We start from the raw sequence: 23991 nt of genomic DNA, 5'->3' as shown, positions 1-23991 counted from the left end.
TTGATAGACTTAATATTTATTCAATGATAAAAATATATATATAAAATAATATATACAATAATATAGACTTAAACTATTCAAAAAAAAATGCTAGTATTAAATTCTTTATCGTAAATCTTTATTTTTTGCAACAAAAAAATAATAATATACAAAATATCAAAACTACAATTTTTACAACCAATTTCACAGAACCGAATATAAATGACAATTGAACAAACAAACTCAATAAATCTAAATCAATTCAATGAAAATACGCTACATAATCTACTAAACAATTGTTTAAATAAAATATACTCCTCCGATAATTTATTGGTTCTAGATCCAGTACTATCACCATTTATAAATAATTTAACAACATTTCTGAATATAAAGGAAAATGGAAAATGTCAAAATGTTACTTGGTTGAATGACGAATTGATTGAACTACCTTTAAATGTACTATCTAAATATTCAAGCTTGATTATATTATTACTTGAATCATCAGAGAACTTGAAAAAACTCGAAAGATATATTCAACATATACAGAATAATGTTCACAACTTAAAATTTAATATTATCGTTAAGGATTTAAGCAAGACTTTTTTGTATCAATTAAATAAGTCATTCAACGGAATAAATGATTTCGAAAAAATACTAGCTTTGAACAAACCATTGAAACCTATAAGTATAACATCAAAGATTAAAGTATTTAATTGGGAAACTGATCCAATATATTCAGATGGAATATTAATCACTGACATAAGCCAATATGGAGGGTTAGATGATTATTTTGAGAAACCAATAAAACAAATAAATGAACTATCAGATACATTAATAAAGTTATTATTTCTAAACAATGGTGAAGATAATCTACAACATCTATTCAAACTACGAAATGTTTATGGTAAAGGGGATCATTCAGAATTATTAATAAATACATTAATGAAATCAAAGATTCCAAATTATTTAACAGAAAATAAAACAAATATTGAAATTGAATTTTATAATGAAAAATTAACAAGTAATACAGATTTAGTGGTTATTGAAAGAAACTTGGATTATTTTCCATTGATTTTTAATCAACTAAATTACCAGGGTATTATTGATGACTTGTTTGAGATCAAATTTGAAAATATAGTAAACTTAGACAAACAAAATTTATCGGATGAATGGTACACAAAGGACTTGAAAGATTTAAATTTTTCAACAATCGGGTTAAGATTAAATAAATTAGCTAAATTAATTCAACAAAAATTCAAAGATTCAGGATCAGTTGGAGATTCAAATTTGAATGATATGAAGAATCTAGTGTCCAGTTTGGGTAATTTAACTTTACAACAAGAACTTATCAAAAAACATACAATTATTGGAGAAGCTATATTAAGTAAAGTTAATAATGAATACGAAAAATTCCTAACACTACAGAATGACATCTTCGAAATGGATTATAAATTACAAATATCAAATTTAAAATTCTTTATCAATAGTAATTACAATATCGAATTTATATGGCCAACAATCTTATTGATCAACTTCATAAATGACGGAATTTTAAATAAAGATTTAGAAAAAATATCAATAGATTTACAAGATAATTTTGGTTTAGAAGCTTCATTATCATTAGAAAAATTAATCAAATTAAAATTAATAAGAGTTATAAATGATTCATCAAATGATTTTTTAACTACCTTGGGATTAAGTAGTCAAAAGAAACATCAAACTCCAAACATTGAAGATACTCAAACCTTGAAAGGAATAAGTGGTGCAAAAGATGTTTTTAAAAGTAATTATACATTAATTAATAAATTTTGGAATTTACATCCAATTGAAGATGAAGATGAAAATAGAACAACAAATAAAGAACTGACTGATTTAATTCAAATTTATTCAAATCCAAGTTTTACATTACCAGGTAATACAATACCATTAACTTATAGAATAATTGAATCATTATATTTTAGAGATTTTTTAAAATATAAACCAGTAAATAATTTAAAAAAAAGACCAAATTGGGATAATTTAGGTTTAAATACAATGTTTTCTGGTAAACTAATTGATTTAAATTTAAATAATATAAATAATGATAAACTGAAATATTTAATATTAGTATTTTTAGGAGGTATAACAAGAAGTGAATTAACTTGTTTAAAATATTTAGAAGAAAAATTAATTGAAAAGGGAAATAAGAAAGAGATAATCATAATCTCGAATGGAATTATAAACCATCATAAATTATGGGAATACATAAGTCAATAAATAATTAATTTGAATAAAATACTACAATTCTTCTTCTATTTTTGAATTAAATGCAAAAATATAACTTATTAATTGAATAGCTATTAAAAAAAAATATAAAACTTCATTATAGAACTCCATTAAAAAGGCCCACTTATTAATGGAAGAGTAATTTTCAATCTTCCTTCTTCAAATTAATAAGATTTTTCAAAGTCCATGCCTCATCTTCCTCCTCCTCTTCTCTCCTTCACTTCTTATTCATATTATTTAGTCAAAAACTCTTCTTCTTCAAATCTTAAGCTATATTTTCAGCTTCTTTTTGTTTTTTTAATTGAGCATAATAAGCTTCTCTTTTAGCAACAATTGGTTTATGTTCAATATACCAATATAAAGTAGCTAATGAAAAACCAGCAGCAAAACCAATTGTAATATCAGTTATAATTTTTCTTTTTAAAGTTCCTGTAATTGGTGTAATGGCCATTTTTGGTTGTGTGATTATATGTTTTTTGATAAAGTATAAAGTTGATGTTATTGTTAGTTAATTTTTTTGTTTTACTTTATTTGATAATAGAAAAAAAAATATCACCTTATTTTGGTAGCATTGGTTTTTATACTAGTACATTATTTATTTACTATGATTTAATTAAACCAATTAAATATTTAATAATTTTATAATTAGTTAGTATAATAACAATTTTGTATGATTTTGCACTACCATTTAAAGTATATGAAAAAAACATCTGACAATAATATCAATCAATACAGCTTACAATCTCATAATTCAATTTACAATTTGATTTTACAATCTATTCATATAATTCAATTCATTTAAAGATCAAATAAAAAATAAAGAAAATAATTAATACAAAATGTTAGCCAGATCAATGTTACAAAGATTTTCAAAAACTCCAATTCAACAATTAACTTCATCAATTTTTAAACAAAATTTAAATCAAATTAGACAATTTCAACAATCTTCAAAATTATTAAGTGGTGATGTAATGACTCAAGTTTATGGTACTCCAAAAGAAGGTGTTTATTCAAATTTACCATTTCAAGTTAAAAATAGAAAATTTATTCCTTTTGCTGTATGGTATTGGGGGGTTTTAGGTTTTTTCTTTGCTTTCCCATTTTTAAGTACTGGTTGGCAAATGTATAAATCTGGTTCTTTTAATGAACCAGCTATGTAAGCGGGATGAGAGTCTGATATTTAATGTTGAGAATTTTTTTCCTTTTGCTTGGGTCATATGTTTTAAAAACAAAATTATTAATGTGCAAGAGGATTTAATGAAAGACAATTATGGAAGAAGAATAAGTTGAACATGGAGAGGATATTTAAATTCTCATAAATGATTACGGTTTGAATGATAAATTATTTTATTAATTATTTTTTTAAGGCATATAATTGAATATTTTTATTTGACATAATAACTTTATAATAATACATATTCTATTGTTGAAATAGGAAAATTCTCTAAACCGATTTTCTGCCCCAATAAGAAGTTGAGAGGTTACTTAACTACAATAATTGTATTTATACATTTAAAACTTTTATTAATTAATGCTAGCAATATTATAAGGCATCTAAAAATCTGACTCTTTTAGTTGGAATAGGATTTTCAGCTTCTTCTTCATCATCTAAACTTAATCTTCTTTTTTTCATTAATGCAATTTCTTCACTAAATCTTCTTTCATTAGTGGTATGATTATTATTATTATAATTATTTTTTTTTAATATTGATTTAAGACCATTAGAATTACCAGTAATTCCAATGTTATTAATATTATTATTATTATTTGTATTACCAAAAGTTAATCCCAAACCTGTTGAGTTATCAATTGGTGGGGGAATATCTGAATTTCTTCTTGCTGATCTATACGCTGAAAAACTTAATTTTTTAGGACCTAAAGAAGGTGATGGTTGAGTAATTGGAGATTTTGGTGATTCATTTGTTTCAGTTGACTCAGTTGTACCATTTGTTTCACTAAATGATTCAATAGTTTTATTTGGTTGATCTAAACCATTTGTTGATGGTTCACCTAAAGTTCCACTTTCTTCTATTGGACTCTCATTATTTGATGATGGTGAAATTGATTTTGCATTTGTTTCACCAGCAACTTGTGGAGGAGTTGGAGGACGAGGAGCAATTGGTGGTAAATCATTTTCACTATCAGAATCAGATTCTTTATTAATTCCATTCATTGATGAAATAGTAATTGGACTACTTTGTTTTGAACTATGACCTTGATTTGGTGGAGTTGGTGGTCTATAAATATGAGGACTTGATTCTCTACCATCAAGGTTTAAATGTAATCCCAATCTATTCAAATTTGTTTGATCATCTTCCATTAACTCCAGTGAATCTGATTTTTCTTCTTCTATTAATTCTTTCTCTTTTTCTTTTAGTTCTTGAGTTTGATCAGCAGGATGAGATTGATTAAATTGAGTTTGTGATTCATCTAAATGAACTTGATTGTTTGAAATACTTCTTTGACCAAAATTTTGAGTTTGATGGTTTGCTGTAGTTGAAAAACTTTGAGATTCAATTCCTTTACTTGTATTTGAAACAGTTGATTCACTATCTGAATAATTTTGTTCAACATCACTTTGTACATCCTCATCAGAACTGATGTCATAAACTTCGTTGGCTTGATCAACTATATTATTACTTGATAAAGGTTCAGAAAATTCAAAGGTACCAGGTTCTCCTTTTATTGCAACAAATTGATTATGTGGTGATTTTTCTTTTGGTGGTGGTGGATAATTTGCTGAATAATCATAATCTTCATTAGTATCATTAGGATTCGAATTTAAATTTAATTGATCTGTTGGAAATAATAATGATGATCCAAAACCATTTGAATTATTCGAAACTAAACTCATATCATTTGATGAATTATTTTGAACAGTTTGATGATTAATAGTTGAGTTTGTGTTATTCAAAATTGAATTTTCATTTGATTCTTCATTTGATCTTGAATTTTCTTCAATTGCATTTGCTCCAGATCCAAGAATTAAGCTACCAGCGCCACCAAATAATCCGAGCATGTCAATCGTAGTTGGTTGTTCATTTGATTCTTTTTCTTTTTTAACTTTAACCACGTTATTATCTAATGAACTAGTATCATTTGAACCAATTGATTGATTAGCATTACCAAAACCAGAAGCAAAACTTTGTTCTCTTCTATTATCATCTTCTTCAAATTTGAATTGAGTAATGTATTTTGTAACTGGTTTACCAAAACCTTTTAAAAAATCTGTAAAATTGATTTGATTTATTGAATTTGGAAAAAATTCCATCTTAGGGGCTCTATCTAGAATGACTTTATTTGCTTCTAAATACAATCTTCTGTTATATTCTTTTTCTTCTTTTACTCTTTTCCTATATTGACTTTTTTTAATTTTATTAATTCTACTCCAACTTTGTTCTAAAAATTTATCTTGTTCTTTGAATTGAGCATCTAAACTTTTTTGAATTTCGTTATAACTGTCATCAAAATAACTAAACCCATTATTATCATAAGTTAATCCTCGATTTAAATCAGCTTCTAATAAATCTGATATATCATTAATTTTTGATATTAAATTATTTCGTCTAATTTCAAAACCTTCAATTCTTGAAATTTCTGATTTAACTAAAAAACTTGACTCTTTTCTCAATTGATCAAGATCTGCATTTAATCTTAATATTATACCCAATAATTGTCTTCCTCTATAAAGTAAAGCATCAGGTGTTGAAGATGATCTATCATTTTTTATAATTTTAAGAATTAAATCATCAATTTTGTTTAGAGTTTCTCTTGGAAATATCTCTTCACCAGCTTCAGCATCTTGCCAAGTGTAGAATGTTTCTTTCAAACTTGCTCTAAGATTCCCTTCTGATGATTGAGTGTATAAATATCTAAATATATCAAAAATCCTTTGACTGAATAAAATATTATATGGATTTTTAACAAATTTACAGATACTATCTATTAAGTAAAGGGTATACAATTTGCGTACTGGAGTGACCGTATATATACGGTGCTCCAAAATATCACAAATTTCCCTAGCAGCTGTACCTTTAAATGTATCTGCAAGTGTTGTTAAATCGGTTATTATATTCTTTTTGGCTGTTGTTAATTGTTCCAATTCATTTTTAAATCTTAAACCTTCTGAACTTAAATTTTGGAGATTCATTGTAGTACAAATTATTGTATTTGAATTGTTATAATGTATTTAATTAGATCCATGTATTTTGCAACCAAAATAAACTTGACTATATGCAGATTTATGTAAAAGAACTAATTTATTGATTTTGTGTTATATAAATTTTTATAATCAAATTTATATTTTGTAGGTAGTGTAAATTATTCAAAAATATATGATCCAACTTTTTTAGTATGCAAATAAGTGAATAACGCTGCTATCAAATGTTAATATATTTATAAATGATCAAGGAAGCGTTTTTGCAGTATCACAATTATAGCTTTAAATTATTAAATAAGTCGTGTAGGTTCTTTATTCTTTATTAAAGTTCAGTTGAAGATCGTTTGTTCAAATGATAGATAATAAAGATAAAGTAAGAAAAGTATCTCCCAACCTTTAATATAGTCTGTGATCAAAAATTAGATAATAAAGATAACAAAACTGGATTATATTTAGGGTAGGCCAGTTACAGTTATCTTATATTTATTTTCAAACTTTTGAACAAGACTCTTCTTCTCTGTTGTCGAATATATAATTATTTTTCTTTTAAACGTTAATATATTTAACAACAGAATATTGAAAAGATATTCTTCGGAACTTGATCTTTTTGATATGATATAGATATATATATATAAATTGAATGTAATGTAGTGGTGTTGGCTTTTTATAAAAGTGAATTCTCAAATTATAGAAGAATAAAATGTAAAAAAAGGAGTTGTAAAATAAAAGTTCTAAAAAAATTTGAATAATTTCAGCTGTATTTATAGTCTCACATAATAATAAAAGGAAAAAAGACCAAAATAATAAAATGAAACAAGAAATTTAAATCTAATTAAGGGATACTTCAACTTTCACTAAACAAATCACGCAATTGAATAATAAAATGATAATGAGCTTTTAATTCAAATATTAGATAACTCAAGTAGAGGTTACTTTTAATCAAGATCAAATGCATTAAAATAGCTATATGTTACTTCAATCAAATATGAATACAACGTGGTGATTAATCTTAAACTTCTATATATTTAATACAATCAGGTGAAAAAGCAATAATTAATGTTGAAAATGATGAGATGCTCCGCTAGATGCTCTTTTTAAAATTTTATTTAATACTGGACCTTTACCAATCATATTTGAACCTGTATTAGCCATTTGAAATCCAATACCAATATTATTTCTTATTTTATTTGTGCCTTTATCATCATTTAAAGTTCCAATTCTCATATTTGCTGTTAATCTTGAAGCTAATTGACTAGTTGCTGATCTTCTATTTGATTTACCATATTTATTATTAAATTTTTGAAAACCTGATCTTGAACTTGTTATTGATGTTGTACCAGATGAAAAAACAAGTGGATGATTATTATTATTATTATTATTATTATTAAATTCTCCGATTTTGGTTGATTCAGCAAAAAATGATCTTTTATGAATTTCGTTTTGGTTAGTACTACGATGATTACTATTTATGTTGGTGAGTGGGTTATTAATTGATTGATTTTTTGTGGAGTTTGTATTGCCTAATGTTTTGCTTATTGGTTTCTGTTGTTGTTGTTGATGAAAATTACTTTTGTTTAAATTTTGATTAATGGATTGTTGGTTGATTTTATTTATGAATGTATTCAGTGCAAAATCAAAAGGTTTGGATTTTATTGGTTCCTTAATAGGAGATTGTAAAAAGCTATTATCATTAATGTTATCATTGATATTATTGTTATTTCTACCATATTCAATCTCATCCAAATTAGTTAAATCAAAAGTTTCAGGTCTTTTCAAATCTTCCAATTTATGATTTAATTCATCAATTTCTTGTTTCAAATCTTCAACTTGAGATTTATATTTACTTAAATGAGTGATTTCTTCCTTTGCTGCATACAAAAATTCTTTTTGTTTCCTAATTTTATCATTCAATCTATTGTTTAATTGAGTTAAATGTTCAATTTTATTGATTAATGTATTAAATTGATGTTGACAAGAATTTGATAAACTATTTAATTGTTGAGTAACAGGAGTAAAAAATAATTTTAAATCTGATGGAATAGATTGATTAATAACAATTGTAGTAATATTCTCTGATTGACAAATCGGGCAAACTTCTGGACCATTTGAATATGCTATTTAAAATCATGGTTAGTAAACTATTTCAATAAAATCTATGATAACTGAACATACAACTAAGATGTGACAGACAAGTTATATGAGCACATGAAGTCAAGCACAACAGTTCTTTAGTTTGCTTCAAATCCAAATAGTCTTTATAACAAACTCCGCAACATATAAATGGTGAATTTATATTCATTATATTTGGTTGTAAATTTTTTGATAAAGTTTTGCAACCAAATTTTTTTAATCGCACAAAAATCTTATATATTAAAATATTATATGATAGTCAAACATAAATAAGTAAGTAAGAAATCATGGAAACTACTGTAATCAATTTAATTGAAAGAAAATTTTGTTTTATTGATGCTTTTCACAATGTGTATGGCAATCTTTCCATAAAATGCAAGAAGGTTACTGACATGGATTGGTCAAATAAACCAATAATGAAAATTTAAAATCGAAAATGAAAATGTTTAACTTTAAGTCTACAAAATATATAAGTTCATATCAGTATCAGTCAATTGTTCATCTCCACTAGTTTAAAAGTAGAAGATCATATTCTAATGATTGCAACTCATCTTTTCATAAATATGTTTTCATAATTAGTCATTTTATATTAGACACATAGACTACTGATAACGAGTCAAACTTAATTTCAGGCCCGATAAAATTTAATATCGGGTTTTTTTTTCCACACTTAATAAAAATTCTTTTATTAGGCCTAATACAAAAATGAAAAATTTAAACATAAACTTGAATAAAAAAATAATATTATAGACAAACAATTAACATATTCAATTTATTAATATTATAATAAATTCATATTAAACAATTTTTATTTTTTATATATTTCAATTTAGAATTTGAAGTATTTGACTTAATTCCAAAATAGTTCAAAATACTGTCATCAGATTCATCTATTAAATCTGTATCTCAACAACACCAATTATCAGAAACAGATTTAAATAAAATGATAAGTTCATCAGCTATAAATCGTACAAAGATGTTACTGAATCATCTTCGTACTTTTGCAACTTCATCAAAATTATCAAATAAAATAAAAGTTAAAAATCCAATTGTTGAATTAGATGGTGATGAAATGACAAGAATTATTTGGGCAAAAATTAAAGATGAATTAATTCATCCTTATTTAGATGTTGATTTAAAGTATTATGATTTAGGTATTGAATCAAGAGATGCAACAGATGATCAAATTACGATAGATGCTGCTCATGCTATACAAAAATATGGTGTTGGTGTTAAATGTGCAACAATCACACCAGATGAAGCAAGAGTTAAAGAATTTAATTTAAAAAAAATGTGGTTATCACCAAATGGTACAATTAGAAATATCTTGGGTGGTACAGTTTTTAGAGAAAGTATCATCATTCCTTGTATACCAAGATTAGTTCAAGGATGGAAAGAACCAATTGTTATTGGTAGACATGCATTTGGTGATCAATATAAAGCAAAAGATTTAGTAATTAAAGAACCAGGTAAATTGGAATTAAGATTTATTCCAGATAATGGGGGAGAAGCAGAAACTCATTCAGTTTATCAATATAAAGGACCAGGTGTTGGATTGGCTATGTATAATACCGATGAATCAATAACTGGGTTTGCTCATGCTTCATTTAAAATGGCCTTAAGTAAAAATTTACCATTATATATGTCCACAAAAAATACTATTTTGAAAAAATATGATGGTAGATTTAAAGATATTTTTCAAGAAATTTATGATTCAGATTATAAACAACAATTTGAAAAACAGGGTTTATGGTATGAACATAGATTAATTGATGATATGGTTGCTCAAATGATTAAATCAAAAGGTGGATTTGTTATGGCTTTGAAAAATTATGATGGTGATGTTCAATCAGATATTGTTGCTCAAGGTTTTGGTTCATTAGGTTTAATGACTTCTGCATTAATGACTCCAGATGGATCAGCTTATGAATCTGAAGCTGCTCATGGTACAGTAACAAGACATTATAGACAACATCAACAAGGTAAAGAAACTTCAACAAATTCAATTGCTTCAATATTTGCTTGGTCAAGAGGTATTGCTCAAAGAGGTAAATTAGATAATACTCCAGAAGTTGTTGAATTTGCTAATAGATTAGAAAAAGCAACTATTGATACCGTTCAAGAAGATAGAATAATGACAAAAGATTTAGCTTTAGCTATGGGTAAAACTGATAGATCAAGTTATGTTACAACTACTGAATTTTTGGATGCTGTTGCCAATAGATTAAAACAATAATTGGGGAGATGAGTAACGATATATTCAGGATTATATACATTTGACTAATAACGTTTTTGGTTTCGTAATTGTTCAATAGATTTTGTATTCATGAATGATATGCATTTAATATTTGTATTGAATGAAGGGTAACGATCTTGCTCTCTTTCAAGTGTAGTTAGTTTGTAGCTCAAAATAACTAGAGGATAAACCAACAACAGACCTCTCGCCATTATTTATCCTGAATTGAGATAATAATTGTTGGTGTACACTTTTATAAAGGAGGTATGAGAATCCCTTGAAAATTTAACCTTCGTTATATTTCACTCTCTTTCTTTTCCAAATATTCCCAAGTATAAATCATGCCATAATAAGTTCCAATAGATAATAAACAGATTTTTGCAAATGGTTTAGAAAACTGTCTGTAAAATACGGACTGTATGAGATAAAGATTTGTTAGTAAAATTGAAATTGGCCACAATGATTAAGATTGAGTAAATTATTTCAAGTCACAGTAAAATTATGCATACGTGAGGATTTAGTCTTGGCTCTTTGGTAGAAGTTGAGTATAATGCTTTCCGTATAATTGATGTCATATTCCTAAATTTGCACCTTTGGCCTGTGAGTTGTGATATATTTTTTGAATCTGGAATTAGTTGAGTTTGATCAAGTGAATATAGTACAATCAGGCGTAATCTTTATTTAAATTGTTATTCGAAAGGGATAAATTGTTAGATAGTAGGCTGGATCTTTGTAATGACGTCGATATTAGGGTGCACTTCTATTATCAAGATTTCGAATTTCTCTGCTTACCTAGTTATTTTTTTCGGTTCTTTGTGTCTTTTTCTTTATTTGTTTGTTTGTTTGCATTCAACAAGAAGAAATTTCCGAGTTATAAACAACAGAATTTCTTTTGACGTTTTTAAAAGGGTTATCTAGCAGACAGCTTCGATTTGCTGGTGAACTGCGGGTAAAGTTTTCGTCTTCACAAGGAAACATATGAAATTTAAAGATTCTATCGAGATCAAGAAGCACAAAAGTAGTATTCACTTTACAAATCCCAATAATTTGTTATAAAATCTGATTTTGACTCAATTAACAAGTCTTTTAATTCAGACAAAACTCTACTTACCAGCAACAGTTTTAGCAATGAATAGAGAGTGACAACGATGGAGCCAGTCTTAGTAAAAACTCGGATCCTCCAACCCCTATTTAGCTAAGATTACATTGATCAGGTTTAATCACTTTTTCCATTGAGCATGTACCTCCAGAATTTTTCAATCTAAAATGGAAAAATAGAAGAAAATAACCATCTGCTCGAACTAGGTATTATTTCATCTTTTGTGTTCCACTGTGTTTAACGGTTTTTGTACAAGATAGAACAAGTATCGTTTTATCTTAAACATTTAGGACTCATATGTCAAGTAAACTTAATTAGGCAACTAGAATATTCTCAATTCATTTTGAGTCACAATTTATATTATTTAAATGCAGCAAAAGTGAAACATATGTAAAACATTTCACACAAAAGTTGAAAAGTAATGGAAGATAAATAATTTATTTCTTGTAATTATTTCAATCTGCATCAAAACTTATTTAAGGTTATTATTTGCATACATGTTATCGGTACGTGGCCAGAAAAGTAAGTAATTCTCAAAGGTAGATATTAACTGTATCATGTATTATGAGTTAAATATCAGTAGCAAATTAAAAAAATTAATTTAGGTGCAAAAAGAAAACTCTTACTACAATATATCAAAAAAACATAATCGACAAAATAAATTAGTATTATTAAAATTGCCGGTGAAAGAAAAAGAAATAGTCTAATTCTGGTAGTACCATATATGCATTCGAAAGGGTCATAAAAAATTGCTATGACCAAATACATTATGTAAATTATTCGAAAAAATTGGGTTCACTGATTTACACTATTGCTTTCTTTCTCGTCTAAGTTTTGCAAATTAATATTTTAATGGATCTAGACTTCAAATAGAATCCATTCATCAATAAGGTTTGCCTTTTAGTTTTTATTGTCAAGTTTGCTTTTATGCAAACACTTTAAAGCATATCAATCTGAACTCCCTAAATTTTGGTCTCTTGATAAGAATTATTTAATTATGGCTTTTAGTCTTCAGCACTAATATCTCTATTTTTGTTTTTGATCAAACGGCTCATTTTTAGATTTAGATTTCTACTTATTATTAATTAAATCAATTAATATAATTTAATAAAATAAATTAAAATAAAATAAAATAAAAAATATTTATTCGTAATTTTCTGTAAAGGATTAATTTTGTGTCGTAATGATATCAAAATTGTAAGCGATTAAATATTTTTTAAAATTTTAAAACAACTGAAATTATCTTTCTTTGAAGTAAAAAGATAAACATCATTTTTATATAGACACAAAAACTGTTACTTAGTTGTTGTGGAAATACTTGGTCAATCAAAATCATTCGTCAAATTGTTTAAAAAATTTGTAAATCAATTGGATTAAGGGGTGATTCCAAATATTTGAGAAATTTTTTAATGCTTCCGAGAAAATTATTATTGATCTGAAATAGGTTCACATTTTAAATTCAAATTTAGCCTATTATTACCATCAATATGTGTAGATCAATACAAGTTTGAAATATGGAGAAGGCGGATCAATTTGAAATACAAAGAAAGAAAAAAAAATAGAAAAAAAAAAAAAGTACAAACAATTTACTATAATTTAAAATTAAAGGAATTTCAGATTGATTGCTACACAATATCAAAGTATTCTCGAGGAGTTGTACAAAAATAGAAAATTTGTTATTATTTCTTATTAGGTCTGAGACACCTGCAGATTGATGGGGTGAAGTAATTTAATTAATTTTTATCAAGAACAAAAAAATATATACATAAAAGATCAAATCATTCCCATAATTACCAACTTCTTCTGTATTGATAATTAAGGATGTTTTTATCATTTGTTGACCATCTCAATTTTATTCGCATTCTTGGAACCTGTTTATATACCGTATTTTGTACAAGTTTAAAACATTTTGGTTAAACTTTCAACAGAATCTGTAATGATACATTTATATTTCATAAATCACAATTGGGAAGTAAATTACAAGAAATTTAAACTTTTTTAAATTCCTTTTTATTGGTTACTTAGGTTTTAACTCAATAATTTTAAGATAGTTTTTATTGAAACAGCTTTATTTTGATTGTCAAAGTTTATGAACTGATATCAAAATGGTTTTAATCAAAATTTAATTCTCAAGAGATCCTTAAAATTTGAACAATATTTTTCAAACTATATTTTTTAGTTATGATATATAAAGCCTATTTGTATAATACTATTCTTACAAATATAATCTAGTGATAATTTATGTTAGATTAATTTTTATATTATTCATGCAAGTACGTTGACTTAATAATACTAATTAAAAAAGGGAGTTGTTCGAGAAAAAGTTTGAAAACATATACAGAATTAATCACCATGACTAAATCATGATAAGCAAAAAAATGTATTCCTTATGGATCAACGAAGTTAGTATTAGGGTGTTACAAAGTGCTCGGTAACTTACTGACAACCGAACTTTAAATTTTAATAACTTCATGTGATTGAAAGTCATATTTTATTCAATAATGTTCAAAATTGTCAAAATTGATTTACATATAATCTTAAGCTTTTTTAGTTTACAAAAATAGTACAATATGAATTTTTAATTTCTAAAAATGATTAAACTTCAAAATTTATATAATTAAAATTTAAGATTTTGACTTAAATGCTTTATTGTAAGTACAATAAAATTGACTATCAACTAAACTTAGAGACGATAATCTGATTGACATAGGTGTGTGATTTTATCGGTAAATTTGCTGGTGTAAAAATTCTTTTGTCTTTAAATCACACTTCCATATTTTTCCAATCTCGATCGAGAAGCTGTACACACCCAAAAAATCTCTTATTTTTGCTATAATAATTTGATATCTTTTTTAGCAAAAGTCAGTATTGCAAATTGCTTACTTAAGGGGACCAAAAATTAAAGGAACAAAAAAAAAAAACTGAAAGAGCAAGTTAATCTGTAAACTGAAACTTAAAATTTCTTTCACCCCAAATCTTTGTTAAACTAAAATCAAGGTCGACATAAGAATTAAAAAATCTTAATACTTTTCTTCACTAAACAATAAAAAAATTAACTTTTACTTTTTTTGACTTTGATTGTCTTTATTGACGTTTTTTTTTATTTATTTTACTACGATTAAAAATTAGAACTTGGTGATTCTCGAACAAATTTTTACACCTTTTTTTGGTTCTACTTACTTTCTATCGCTGAATCATTTTGCCATATGTTAAAGATGATGATAGTTTATAAGCCGTTTTTATATAGATATATATAGTCCGAGAATCTTTATAATTTATTTTACAAGATCTAATTTTTGATTCAATCACTTATCAACATTCACTCACTTAATCACATATTCAGCCTTTCACGTTAACTAAAAATCCCTTACAATCAATAGACAGTAATACAAGTATTACATATTCATAAGGCTTAACTTACAGAACTGAAGTCAATTTGTTCATAGATAAGATTTCTTGAACAAAAAACCAGTATATAAAAGAAGATTTAGAACAAAGAACAATAAACCTCAAAAATACAAGTAAATTTACGAAAGTCTTAGTTTTCAAGGATAAAAAAGTCTAAAATTGCAAATCGAGAAAGAAGGTAAAAGAAGACCACAATTTAACTTTACCAATAATACCTATTTCAATATTTCCACTAAACCTAATCTTGATTTTTTAGTTCAGAATTAGTTGGCTTCGATAACAAATAAATATTTGAATTAAAAAGATAAACATTTTAACTATATCCATCAAAAAGTTTATTAATTCAAAACACCCCCCTAATTTCGAACTGAAATTTTAATTTTGTATAAATTTTAGTAAATTTGACATATCAATTTAAGAAATTCAACACATAAATCAATCTTATAATTCTAGCTCATAATTTTGGTTTATTAACTGTTGACTAATTTATAAATTAAACTATATTAAATTGGTTATAATTGTTAAAAATTTTAAGAAATTTGACATATTTTGTTTTTGATTGTTACATATATAAATTACACAAAACAAATTTAGAAATTTTGCAACTTTTTCAATTTTTATTACATTAGAAAGACAATTGAGACTTATATCTAGATTTAATTCCTCAAAATTTTGAATAAGACATACATTTGAGAAAAATTTTAAAACTGAAAAAGTAAGTAAGGAAATCATATTACTTCAGTCCCTCATTTTTCTCATAGTCATTCATTCTAAAGTATTATAATAAGAGACAGAAATGGTGCCTAATATTCAATCACTTCATTGGAGTGTCAATAATAGAGATCATCAAGATTCAAATAATTACCTACACTCACCTTTAGATTATCAAAATCACCACAATGGGTCTTTACCTTCTATTGAATCAACTTTAAATCAAATAAACAATGAACATAAACTGGATAATCGTTTACCTAAACTTCCTTCGATACATTTCTTGACTAAAAATGATATCAATAATACCATCCATTATCCACCACCACTCCCACAACATCAAACTAACTCATCCATACATTCATTTCAACCAACTTTAGCGTCACCATTACAATTCAGATCTAATGTAAACAATCAAGCGATTCAACACCCAGTCATGTATCACAAGAATGACGTAAATCAAAATCAATATGCTCATAACTCACCAACTTCACCAGTATCTCCAATACTTTCACCATACTTGAATAATCAACAAAAATTTTCATCATATTCTCCTCCACAACATAACAACGTGCCACATCCTCAACAAACTTATGGAAGTTATTCTTTATCATCTTCAACTCCACCATTGTATGAAAATCAAATAAAACCAAATTTTCAACAATCACCAATAATCAAAAGTGAACCCAAGACCAAAAAGAAAAGGAAAACTACAAAATCGTCAAACAACAACATGAATGCAAACATAAAGTTCCGATCAAAACCTGACTCAACTAAAAATAGAAGAAAACCAAAACAAAATTTGATTATCGATACCAAAAATATTCATTATCCCATACATCATTTGGAATCACCAAATGTCAATCACGTTCCAGAGTCAATTTTGAATCAGTTTAATACATCAATTTATCCGAAAATTGACACGAAAAAGTATTCAACTTCTGCAATTGATCAAAATAGAAATTATTTAACAGTTTATGAATACAATATTAATGATCATTGGGTGATTTGGGATTATGAAACTGGGTTTGTACATTTGACAGGTATTTGGAAAGCTTCTTTGAATGTCAAAAACTCTGAAACTAACTCTTCACAAAATGAGAATCATTCTGCTAACCATTTGAAAGCTGATATTGTCAAATTGTTGGAATCAACTCCAAAAGATTATCAATTTTATATAAAACGTATTAGAGGTGGATTTTTAAAAATTCAAGGAACTTGGCTACCATACAAATTATGTAAAATTTTAGCAAGAAGATTTTGTTATTATATTAGATTTGAATTGATACCAATTTTTGGTAATGATTTTCCTGAAAGTTGTTTGAAACCAAATGAAAAGGGGTTTGGAGAATTGAAATTGAATGATTTGGAGAATTTCAAACAAGAAGAATTACCAGAACCTGCTCCTTTACCAATTGAAGTAAATCAACCATCTCAAGAACAACAACAACAAACTGAAAAATCGTTTGTCAATCAAGCAAAATCAGGTCAACAAAATCATCCAAAATACCATCAAAATAATGTGGAGGAACCCGCAGTTTTAGTACCACCAGCTAACTTAAATCAAGAACGAAATCAATCAGTTCCACTGATGGGCACTTTTATTCCATTACCTCAACCGGAAGCAATAAAAATCAGTAGACCATTCGGATTTAATGAAGGTTTGCAATTACAGTCACCAATGAGTTATCATAAATACTCTAGTTCAAATAGTAGTGATACATCATTGAACTCATCGGTTTTTTCGCGTTCAAACTATGGCGATGGTAATCATTCAATTCAAATGCCAATGACTCCGATGACTGCAGTTCAGGACACGAAAGATTTTGAAAAATCAAATTCTTCATCATACGCAGACTTGTTAGATATTGTTAATGCATCCAAATGTCTTCAATCTTTGAGTCAAGAACCACCAATTCAGCCTATCAATCGTAAAAGAAAATTTATGAGTATTGGAAGCCTTCCAAAACCAAATCATCAAAATGATGAAGACCAAACCGACTTAGAAGATGAAAGTAATAGTAATTATACTACTATATTACCATCAATTAAAAATCAAATTCCCGATGATAACGGTATATCATCAATTTTAATAGCAGCTGAATTGAACAGCCAAAAAGATCAGCAACAAGTACAATTCCCACAACAAAAAACATTTAATCAAAAACAAAATACTTCTTCAATTAGAGAAAGACCAAGTATGAGAGTTGGTGATTTAGCAGCTTAATCGTCCTAGTTCACAAATTAAATTATTTGCATATGTTTTCAATTCCGTCGTATTTAATTCTAGTGAAATTTTTTTTTTTCATATTCTATGGGTGTTTATATTTTCGGCTGTGTCATAAAGTGATGTTATTTTAATAATAAATACTTTATATTTTATCAATGTGTATAATGAGTAATTTAATGAGAATATAATGAGTTTAAATTATCTATGTAGACAGAACAACCTCTCAACATATTTCTCAACATAACCTCTTTATAAATTTTGGTGTAATTGGTAGCATATTTATCTGATAATTCTGATACAGATTACATTTTTGTACCAAGTACTTGACGACCAAATTGTTCAATTATATTAATTGCATCAAAACTTAGCACTATATGGATTTTATAGAGTTTGATAGTTTCACGTCAGATGATAATGTCAATTTACCACAACCACAACCCGCATTATCACTACCCATATCTACAAATTTAGAATCATTTGGTAAAAAAATATCTAATTTTAGTCTATCAAAAAATTTCAAATCATCAATCCTCAATGACTCAACGACTACTGAAAGTAATAATACGGAGAACGAACTTATGAATAAATATGCTCAGCTATCACTAAATCTACTAAAGGATGATAAGAACAAAGATGATATTTCATCTCCAACAAAATCAGACTCATTAGCTATAAGATTATCAAGAGTTTTGAATGATTCATTAAGTGACTCACAATTAAGAGAAATTTTTACAAACTTTGAAAACTATGATCAAGACTACTTGAAAGAGTTGGTGGATGCAGGATTTGTCGGAACTATGTCAAGGAAGAAATTAAAAGGTGTAATAGAACAAGAATTGATTAAAAACCAATCATCAGTTTTAAAAGAATATCAACCTGTTATAAAACAATTGAAAACTATTGAGCTGAAATTAAAAAAATTAAACGAACTCAACAATTCTACAAACGAAAGGATCTCCAAAAATTCTAAAAGTCTGAGTGAATTTAATGAAAATGTTGAGAAATTAAATAATGACAAACAATTGATAGAATTGAAGAAGACATTACTAATAGCTTTCAAAGAAAAATTCACATTAAATGAATATGAAGAATTTACATTAATTCAAGGAGAATTAAATGAAGAGTACTTTTCAATATTAGAAAAAGCTGAAAAAATAGTGGAAGATTGTTCGATTTTATTATCTGAAGATAATCCACAATTAGGATTAAAGATTATGTCCAAGATGAACTCGATAATAAACAAGTCTATTGACAGAACAATCAATTACTGTTATAAAACATTAGACAATCTATACTCCTTAAACTCAAAAACAAGATTAAACATTTTGCATGAGTGTTTTCAATATCTTAAAACGAAGGAACAATTTGATCAAATAATTAATAAATTCAGTGACTCCAGGTCCAAATTATTACTAGAAGAGTTTTATCATCAAATTCAAGGTCAGCTGGATTTAGAAAGACCAACCATGGATCGAAGATCAAGTACTAGAAGTTCTATCTCATTGTCAAGTGTTGATGCTAGACCAGTATTCATGTCAGCTCACGATCCAGTAAGATTTGTGGGGGATTTTCTCGCATATATTCATTCAATTGCGGTAAATGAATCGGAGACTATAACGAACATTTTCACTATGGGAGATGATAACGATCATGAATTTGATCATATAATCAAAATTGTAACAAATAAGGTACTAAAATCATTATCAAAACCTATAAAATCAAAAATAGAGCAAAATATATCGATAGAAACAAAATTGACAACAATTTATCAAATATTCAATCTTGTTGAATTATATTCAATAATGTTCAACAAACAACTACACGAATCTGATGATTTAATTGTCACAATTAAAAATTTAGTTAAAACATGTCACGATCGTATATTCATGATAATTTCAAATAAGATATCAACCATAAGATCGAGTAATCTGGCAAGATTAGAATTAAATTTGGACTTACAACCTCCAGAATGGATCATTGGATTTTATCTGGATATTTTACCAATGATTGATCAGATGAATACTGAAACAATATTAAATTTATCACAAGAAGAACATGAAAGATTCTTAAATTTAATAATAAACCAACCAATATCAATTTTCAAACAACATGTCAGTGATAATAAGCAGTTTAACAAAATCGATTCGTATATAATAGAGTTCAATTTTTTAGATCTAATTCAATCAAAAATTATGCCAATATCATTATTATCGGATAAAGTTTTGGAGATCAATGATTTGAACTCAGATTTAACTCAAAATTTGATATCAATAATTCTCGATAACATGTTGAATAATACTGAATTGTTTGATTATTATAATATATTAAATATGATATGTCCGTTGTCTGATGATTTTTTTGATGTTTCAATATATGAACCAATTAAGGAAAATAAATTATACAATTTTGAAAATTTACAAAAAAGTGATATAATTATCCAAAATTATATTCCCAATGCAATGATTGAAATTCAACAACAATTATTAAAACTAAATTCTCCATTAATTGTTAATAATATCATAGATGAAACATTTGTGAAATTTGTTAAATTTTACAACAAGATAGATCTTATAAATCAAGAAGTCTTACAATTTTCTTTTGCTTGGTCTGATTTTGAATTGGCTACAATGTTGGGTATAGACGAAATTTATGAAAAACAATTACAAAATTTATAAAATTTGTCAAATAAAAAAAAATTAATTTATAAATAATTAAATAATGCATCACGTTAAACAAAAGTCATCTTGTTGTAAATTTCACAAACTAAAGATCGACGTTTTCATGATCAGGAATTTGACCTCTACCATAACCGTCTTTTGAGTAATAATCCATTGGATAATATTTTTCATCCCACATTCTATCTTCCTCTAGCATGACCATTGCTTCATAAGGTGTTAACAATGGTTTATTGAAAGCATAACCCCAGTCTATTGATAATCTTGGACATGCAACTTGTATAAAAGCGTCAATATCATCAAACATTGATAATTTTTGCGGAAAGATTTCACTTAAAATAATCTTTACTACTTGAATTCCTTTTTCCCTTAGTTGTACTTCTAATTTTTGTAATGTTACAGGATTACCTTGTCTTCCTAATGCACCTAGAATCAATCCAATTTTTCTAGCTTTTCTAGTGGTTAGGACAGCATCTTTCCTAACGCTTATCATTTGTTTTTGATCATAATATTCTCTGGTAAATTTTCTATCATATGGATCATATCTATAAGCTGGGATTTCAGGGTTATGTATCATTGAACTTTCTAGATGAAATCTACCGTCCCCTACGTAGATGGTTGCTTTTATATGTTCTTTGTTTAGTCTTGCTGAGGTACATCCTAATACTTCACCTTTCGATAATGGTCTTGTTTGTGGTGGTATCAAATAAATTGGTTTTTCGTCATCATTCTCCAAAATTGATTTTACACTGTGAATTGTAGGATTAAATTGTATAGTTCCAAATATGGCAATTTGTGAACCTTGATCAAAATTTCTTTTTATAGTATTTATCAAATGTTTTTCATCAATATTTATGGTAACAAATACGTATAATACTTTAATTTCTGTTACATCTATTGGTACAAGACACGAATGAGCATAATGTACAATAAAATCACAGTCTAGTGATCTTGCTGTAAAATCATCAATACAACAGGCTCCATAAGATACATCTCCCATCACTAAAGTTTCAACTTGACAGAATTCTTCTAGTATATCAGATATAATTAATGAATATATTAATAAACCTTCAGGCATTTGTAATGCAATTCTTTTGGCATTATTTTTCCTTATGTTCCATACTGTTTTATGAATTTCAAAATTATAGTTAGAAGGTAGTAATTTTATTGCTTCATCTAAGTCTTTATCGTCTAGTATATCATCAGGTATTTGATTTATAACTCTTCCTATATGACGTTTTACTTCTTTTTTAACTAATGATTGATTATGTACCTCTGAATCTGTAGGTGTGTTGGTTGTTTTTTTGCCCACAAATCTTCTTTTGGCAATTTTGGGTTTTCCCAGCTCTTGTTGAATCTCTACTGGACTCATATTGTTTGGACTAAAGACTAGATATAAATACTAACTGATAAGATTAGATTAAAAATAATTTTCATATCTACATCATAATTCCTGTATATAATGTTACAATATCTCATCTTTATATGGAATCATATAGTAATTCTATTTATGCTATAATTTTTATGTAGTTCATCATTAAACTACTCATTCCAACTCCAATTTCGATGATTACTCCATTTTTCACAATAACTCAAAATGAAGAATTCATATATATTGATGTAAAGATTTCACATATACGGTTCAGTGCACCAAATATTGAGATGATTGTTAAAAACGAATTATTTATATTCTCATTACCACCTTATTATTTGAGACTAAGATTTCCGTATCCTTGTATAGATGATGAAAGGTCTCATACAGAATTTGACTCCAAGTCAGAAAGTGTTAAAATAAAAATACCAAAGGAAAATAAAGGTCAATTTTTTCCTGATTTAGATTTGACTGCAAAATTATTGGCAAGAAGTAATAATAACGAAGTACAATCTACTGAACAGAGGAAACCACTAATTGAAGAATTGGATGTGAATAATGATAATATAATAAACAGTCAAGCCGAAAAAGATTTAAATGAAGGTGAAAATTTCAACTGGGAAGTTGAACAGGAAGTTCCAAAGAACCCTACATTAGGACCAAATATACAAGAAGATAATACTTTAACACCAGATGTAAAATATGGGTTCAATAATCAATATGATGGTATAGTTGGGGTTAGTGTCTCAAATGGTAATGATATCAATGGTTTAGGTAACCCTGAACAAACTCCAGAAAATGATAGAATAATAGAAAGATTGATAAAGGAAAATATACAATTTGATCCAGAGATTTATGCTGCTGATTATATTATGGAAAAGTACCCAACGCCAGATGATGACAAGAATTTCAAAGAGTTAATAGATTGGAAGAATCCTCAAATTATGAAATTTCTCAAGTGGTATAAGTCCCAACAACAACTACAAGAAAAAGATCGTCAATTCATCATGCCAATAGAATTTAATAAAAAAGAACAAGAACAAATGATGGATTTACCAAGAAAAAGTTATTTAGTAGATGAATCATATAAACCACAAATATTAATTACTATACTAAGTTTATTATTTGCATATCAATTTGACATGAGAGAGACTGAAGGTGAACACAATGTCGAAAGTGCATGGACAATAGGTAAAATAACACCTCAATTTTCTTATTTAGACTCAAAATTGAATTTGAACTCCAATGACAATTTATTGAGATCAGCTATAATAATAGGTGTTAGAAGAGCTTTAACATTTCCCCTTCATAGAAGTTTTAAATTATGTGAAAAAGTATGGGAAGATGTTTATTATAACTTAAGAGGTGGTAAAAGATTGGTACTACAATCATTATTAGACTTAAAGGAGTTGTTCAGGTATCATGATATCTATTATGTATATGATAAGATTTGGATAGAAGATTTATGTTCTTATTTAATAAGTGATAATATTTCTGAGTCGACTATAAGATCATTAGCTCATGATTTAAAGAAAAATTTAGATGAGATCAAAAAATCCGATATAACATTTGAAAAAGCTGATGAAGAGAAAATAGAAATTGATCAAGACGGTATTGGAGAACAAGAACAGGAAGATGATGAAATGGTGGTTTTGAGTTTGGAAGATATCGAAGAAATGGCTGAGAATCTGTACAAAGAATATCAAGAACAACAATAAAGTTGTAAG

General features: G+C 26.8%; 9 protein-coding genes across 9 annotated transcripts; 6 read left to right on the top strand and 3 right to left on the bottom strand. All coding sequences in view use genetic code 12, as the record gives it.

The window, feature by feature from the left end:
• Window positions 1–201: 201 nt before the first annotated feature.
• On the top strand, window positions 202–2235 carry VPS33 (tethering complex ATP-binding subunit; the record flags this gene model as incomplete). The annotated part of the gene is made up of 1 exon (XM_051765688.1): window positions 202–2235. One exon carries the CDS (start codon window positions 202–204, stop codon window positions 2233–2235), a length of 2034 nt encoding a protein of 677 aa, XP_051618977.1.
• Window positions 2236–3098: 863 nt separating this feature from the next.
• COX8 (cytochrome c oxidase subunit VIII) lies at window positions 3099–3404 on the top strand (the record flags this gene model as incomplete). Its single annotated transcript, XM_051765687.1, has 1 exon — window positions 3099–3404. One exon carries the CDS (start codon window positions 3099–3101, stop codon window positions 3402–3404), a length of 306 nt encoding a protein of 101 aa, XP_051618976.1.
• Window positions 3405–3787: 383 nt separating this feature from the next.
• Window positions 3788–6394, bottom strand: KGF54_004934 (uncharacterized protein; the record flags this gene model as incomplete). Its single annotated transcript, XM_051765686.1, has 1 exon — window positions 3788–6394. The coding sequence occupies one exon, from the start codon at window positions 6392–6394 to the stop codon at window positions 3788–3790; it is 2607 nt and encodes an 868-aa protein (XP_051618975.1).
• Window positions 6395–7456: 1062 nt separating this feature from the next.
• On the bottom strand, window positions 7457–8702 carry KGF54_004933 (SUMO ligase; the record flags this gene model as incomplete). The annotated part of the gene is made up of 2 exons (XM_051765685.1): window positions 7457–8517; window positions 8576–8702. The coding sequence occupies 2 exons, from the start codon at window positions 8700–8702 to the stop codon at window positions 7457–7459; spliced, it is 1188 nt and encodes a 395-aa protein (XP_051618974.1).
• A 774-nt stretch (window positions 8703–9476) lies between these two features.
• IDP1 (isocitrate dehydrogenase (NADP(+))) lies at window positions 9477–10769 on the top strand (the record flags this gene model as incomplete). The annotated part of the gene is made up of 1 exon (XM_051765684.1): window positions 9477–10769. The coding sequence occupies one exon, from the start codon at window positions 9477–9479 to the stop codon at window positions 10767–10769; it is 1293 nt and encodes a 430-aa protein (XP_051618973.1).
• Window positions 10770–16072: 5303 nt separating this feature from the next.
• Window positions 16073–18214, top strand: KGF54_004931 (uncharacterized protein; the record flags this gene model as incomplete). The annotated part of the gene is made up of 1 exon (XM_051765683.1): window positions 16073–18214. One exon carries the CDS (start codon window positions 16073–16075, stop codon window positions 18212–18214), a length of 2142 nt encoding a protein of 713 aa, XP_051618972.1.
• Window positions 18215–18591: 377 nt separating this feature from the next.
• KGF54_004930 (Golgi transport complex subunit) lies at window positions 18592–20892 on the top strand (the record flags this gene model as incomplete). Its single annotated transcript, XM_051765682.1, has 1 exon — window positions 18592–20892. One exon carries the CDS (start codon window positions 18592–18594, stop codon window positions 20890–20892), a length of 2301 nt encoding a protein of 766 aa, XP_051618971.1.
• Window positions 20893–20980: 88 nt separating this feature from the next.
• KGF54_004929 (2-(3-amino-3-carboxypropyl)histidine synthase) lies at window positions 20981–22264 on the bottom strand (the record flags this gene model as incomplete). Its single annotated transcript, XM_051765680.1, has 1 exon — window positions 20981–22264. One exon carries the CDS (start codon window positions 22262–22264, stop codon window positions 20981–20983), a length of 1284 nt encoding a protein of 427 aa, XP_051618970.1.
• A 194-nt stretch (window positions 22265–22458) lies between these two features.
• On the top strand, window positions 22459–23982 carry KGF54_004928 (Hsp90 cochaperone; the record flags this gene model as incomplete). The annotated part of the gene is made up of 1 exon (XM_051765679.1): window positions 22459–23982. One exon carries the CDS (start codon window positions 22459–22461, stop codon window positions 23980–23982), a length of 1524 nt encoding a protein of 507 aa, XP_051618969.1.
• Window positions 23983–23991: the final 9 nt, after the last annotated feature.

Source organism: Candida jiufengensis, assembly GCF_024610255.1.
Source record: "Candida jiufengensis strain CBS 10846 chromosome Unknown scaffold1, whole genome shotgun sequence".
NCBI classification, from domain to species: Eukaryota; Fungi; Ascomycota; class Pichiomycetes; order Serinales; family Debaryomycetaceae; genus Lodderomyces; species Lodderomyces jiufengensis.
This window is presented reverse-complemented; position numbering and strand designations above follow the sequence as displayed.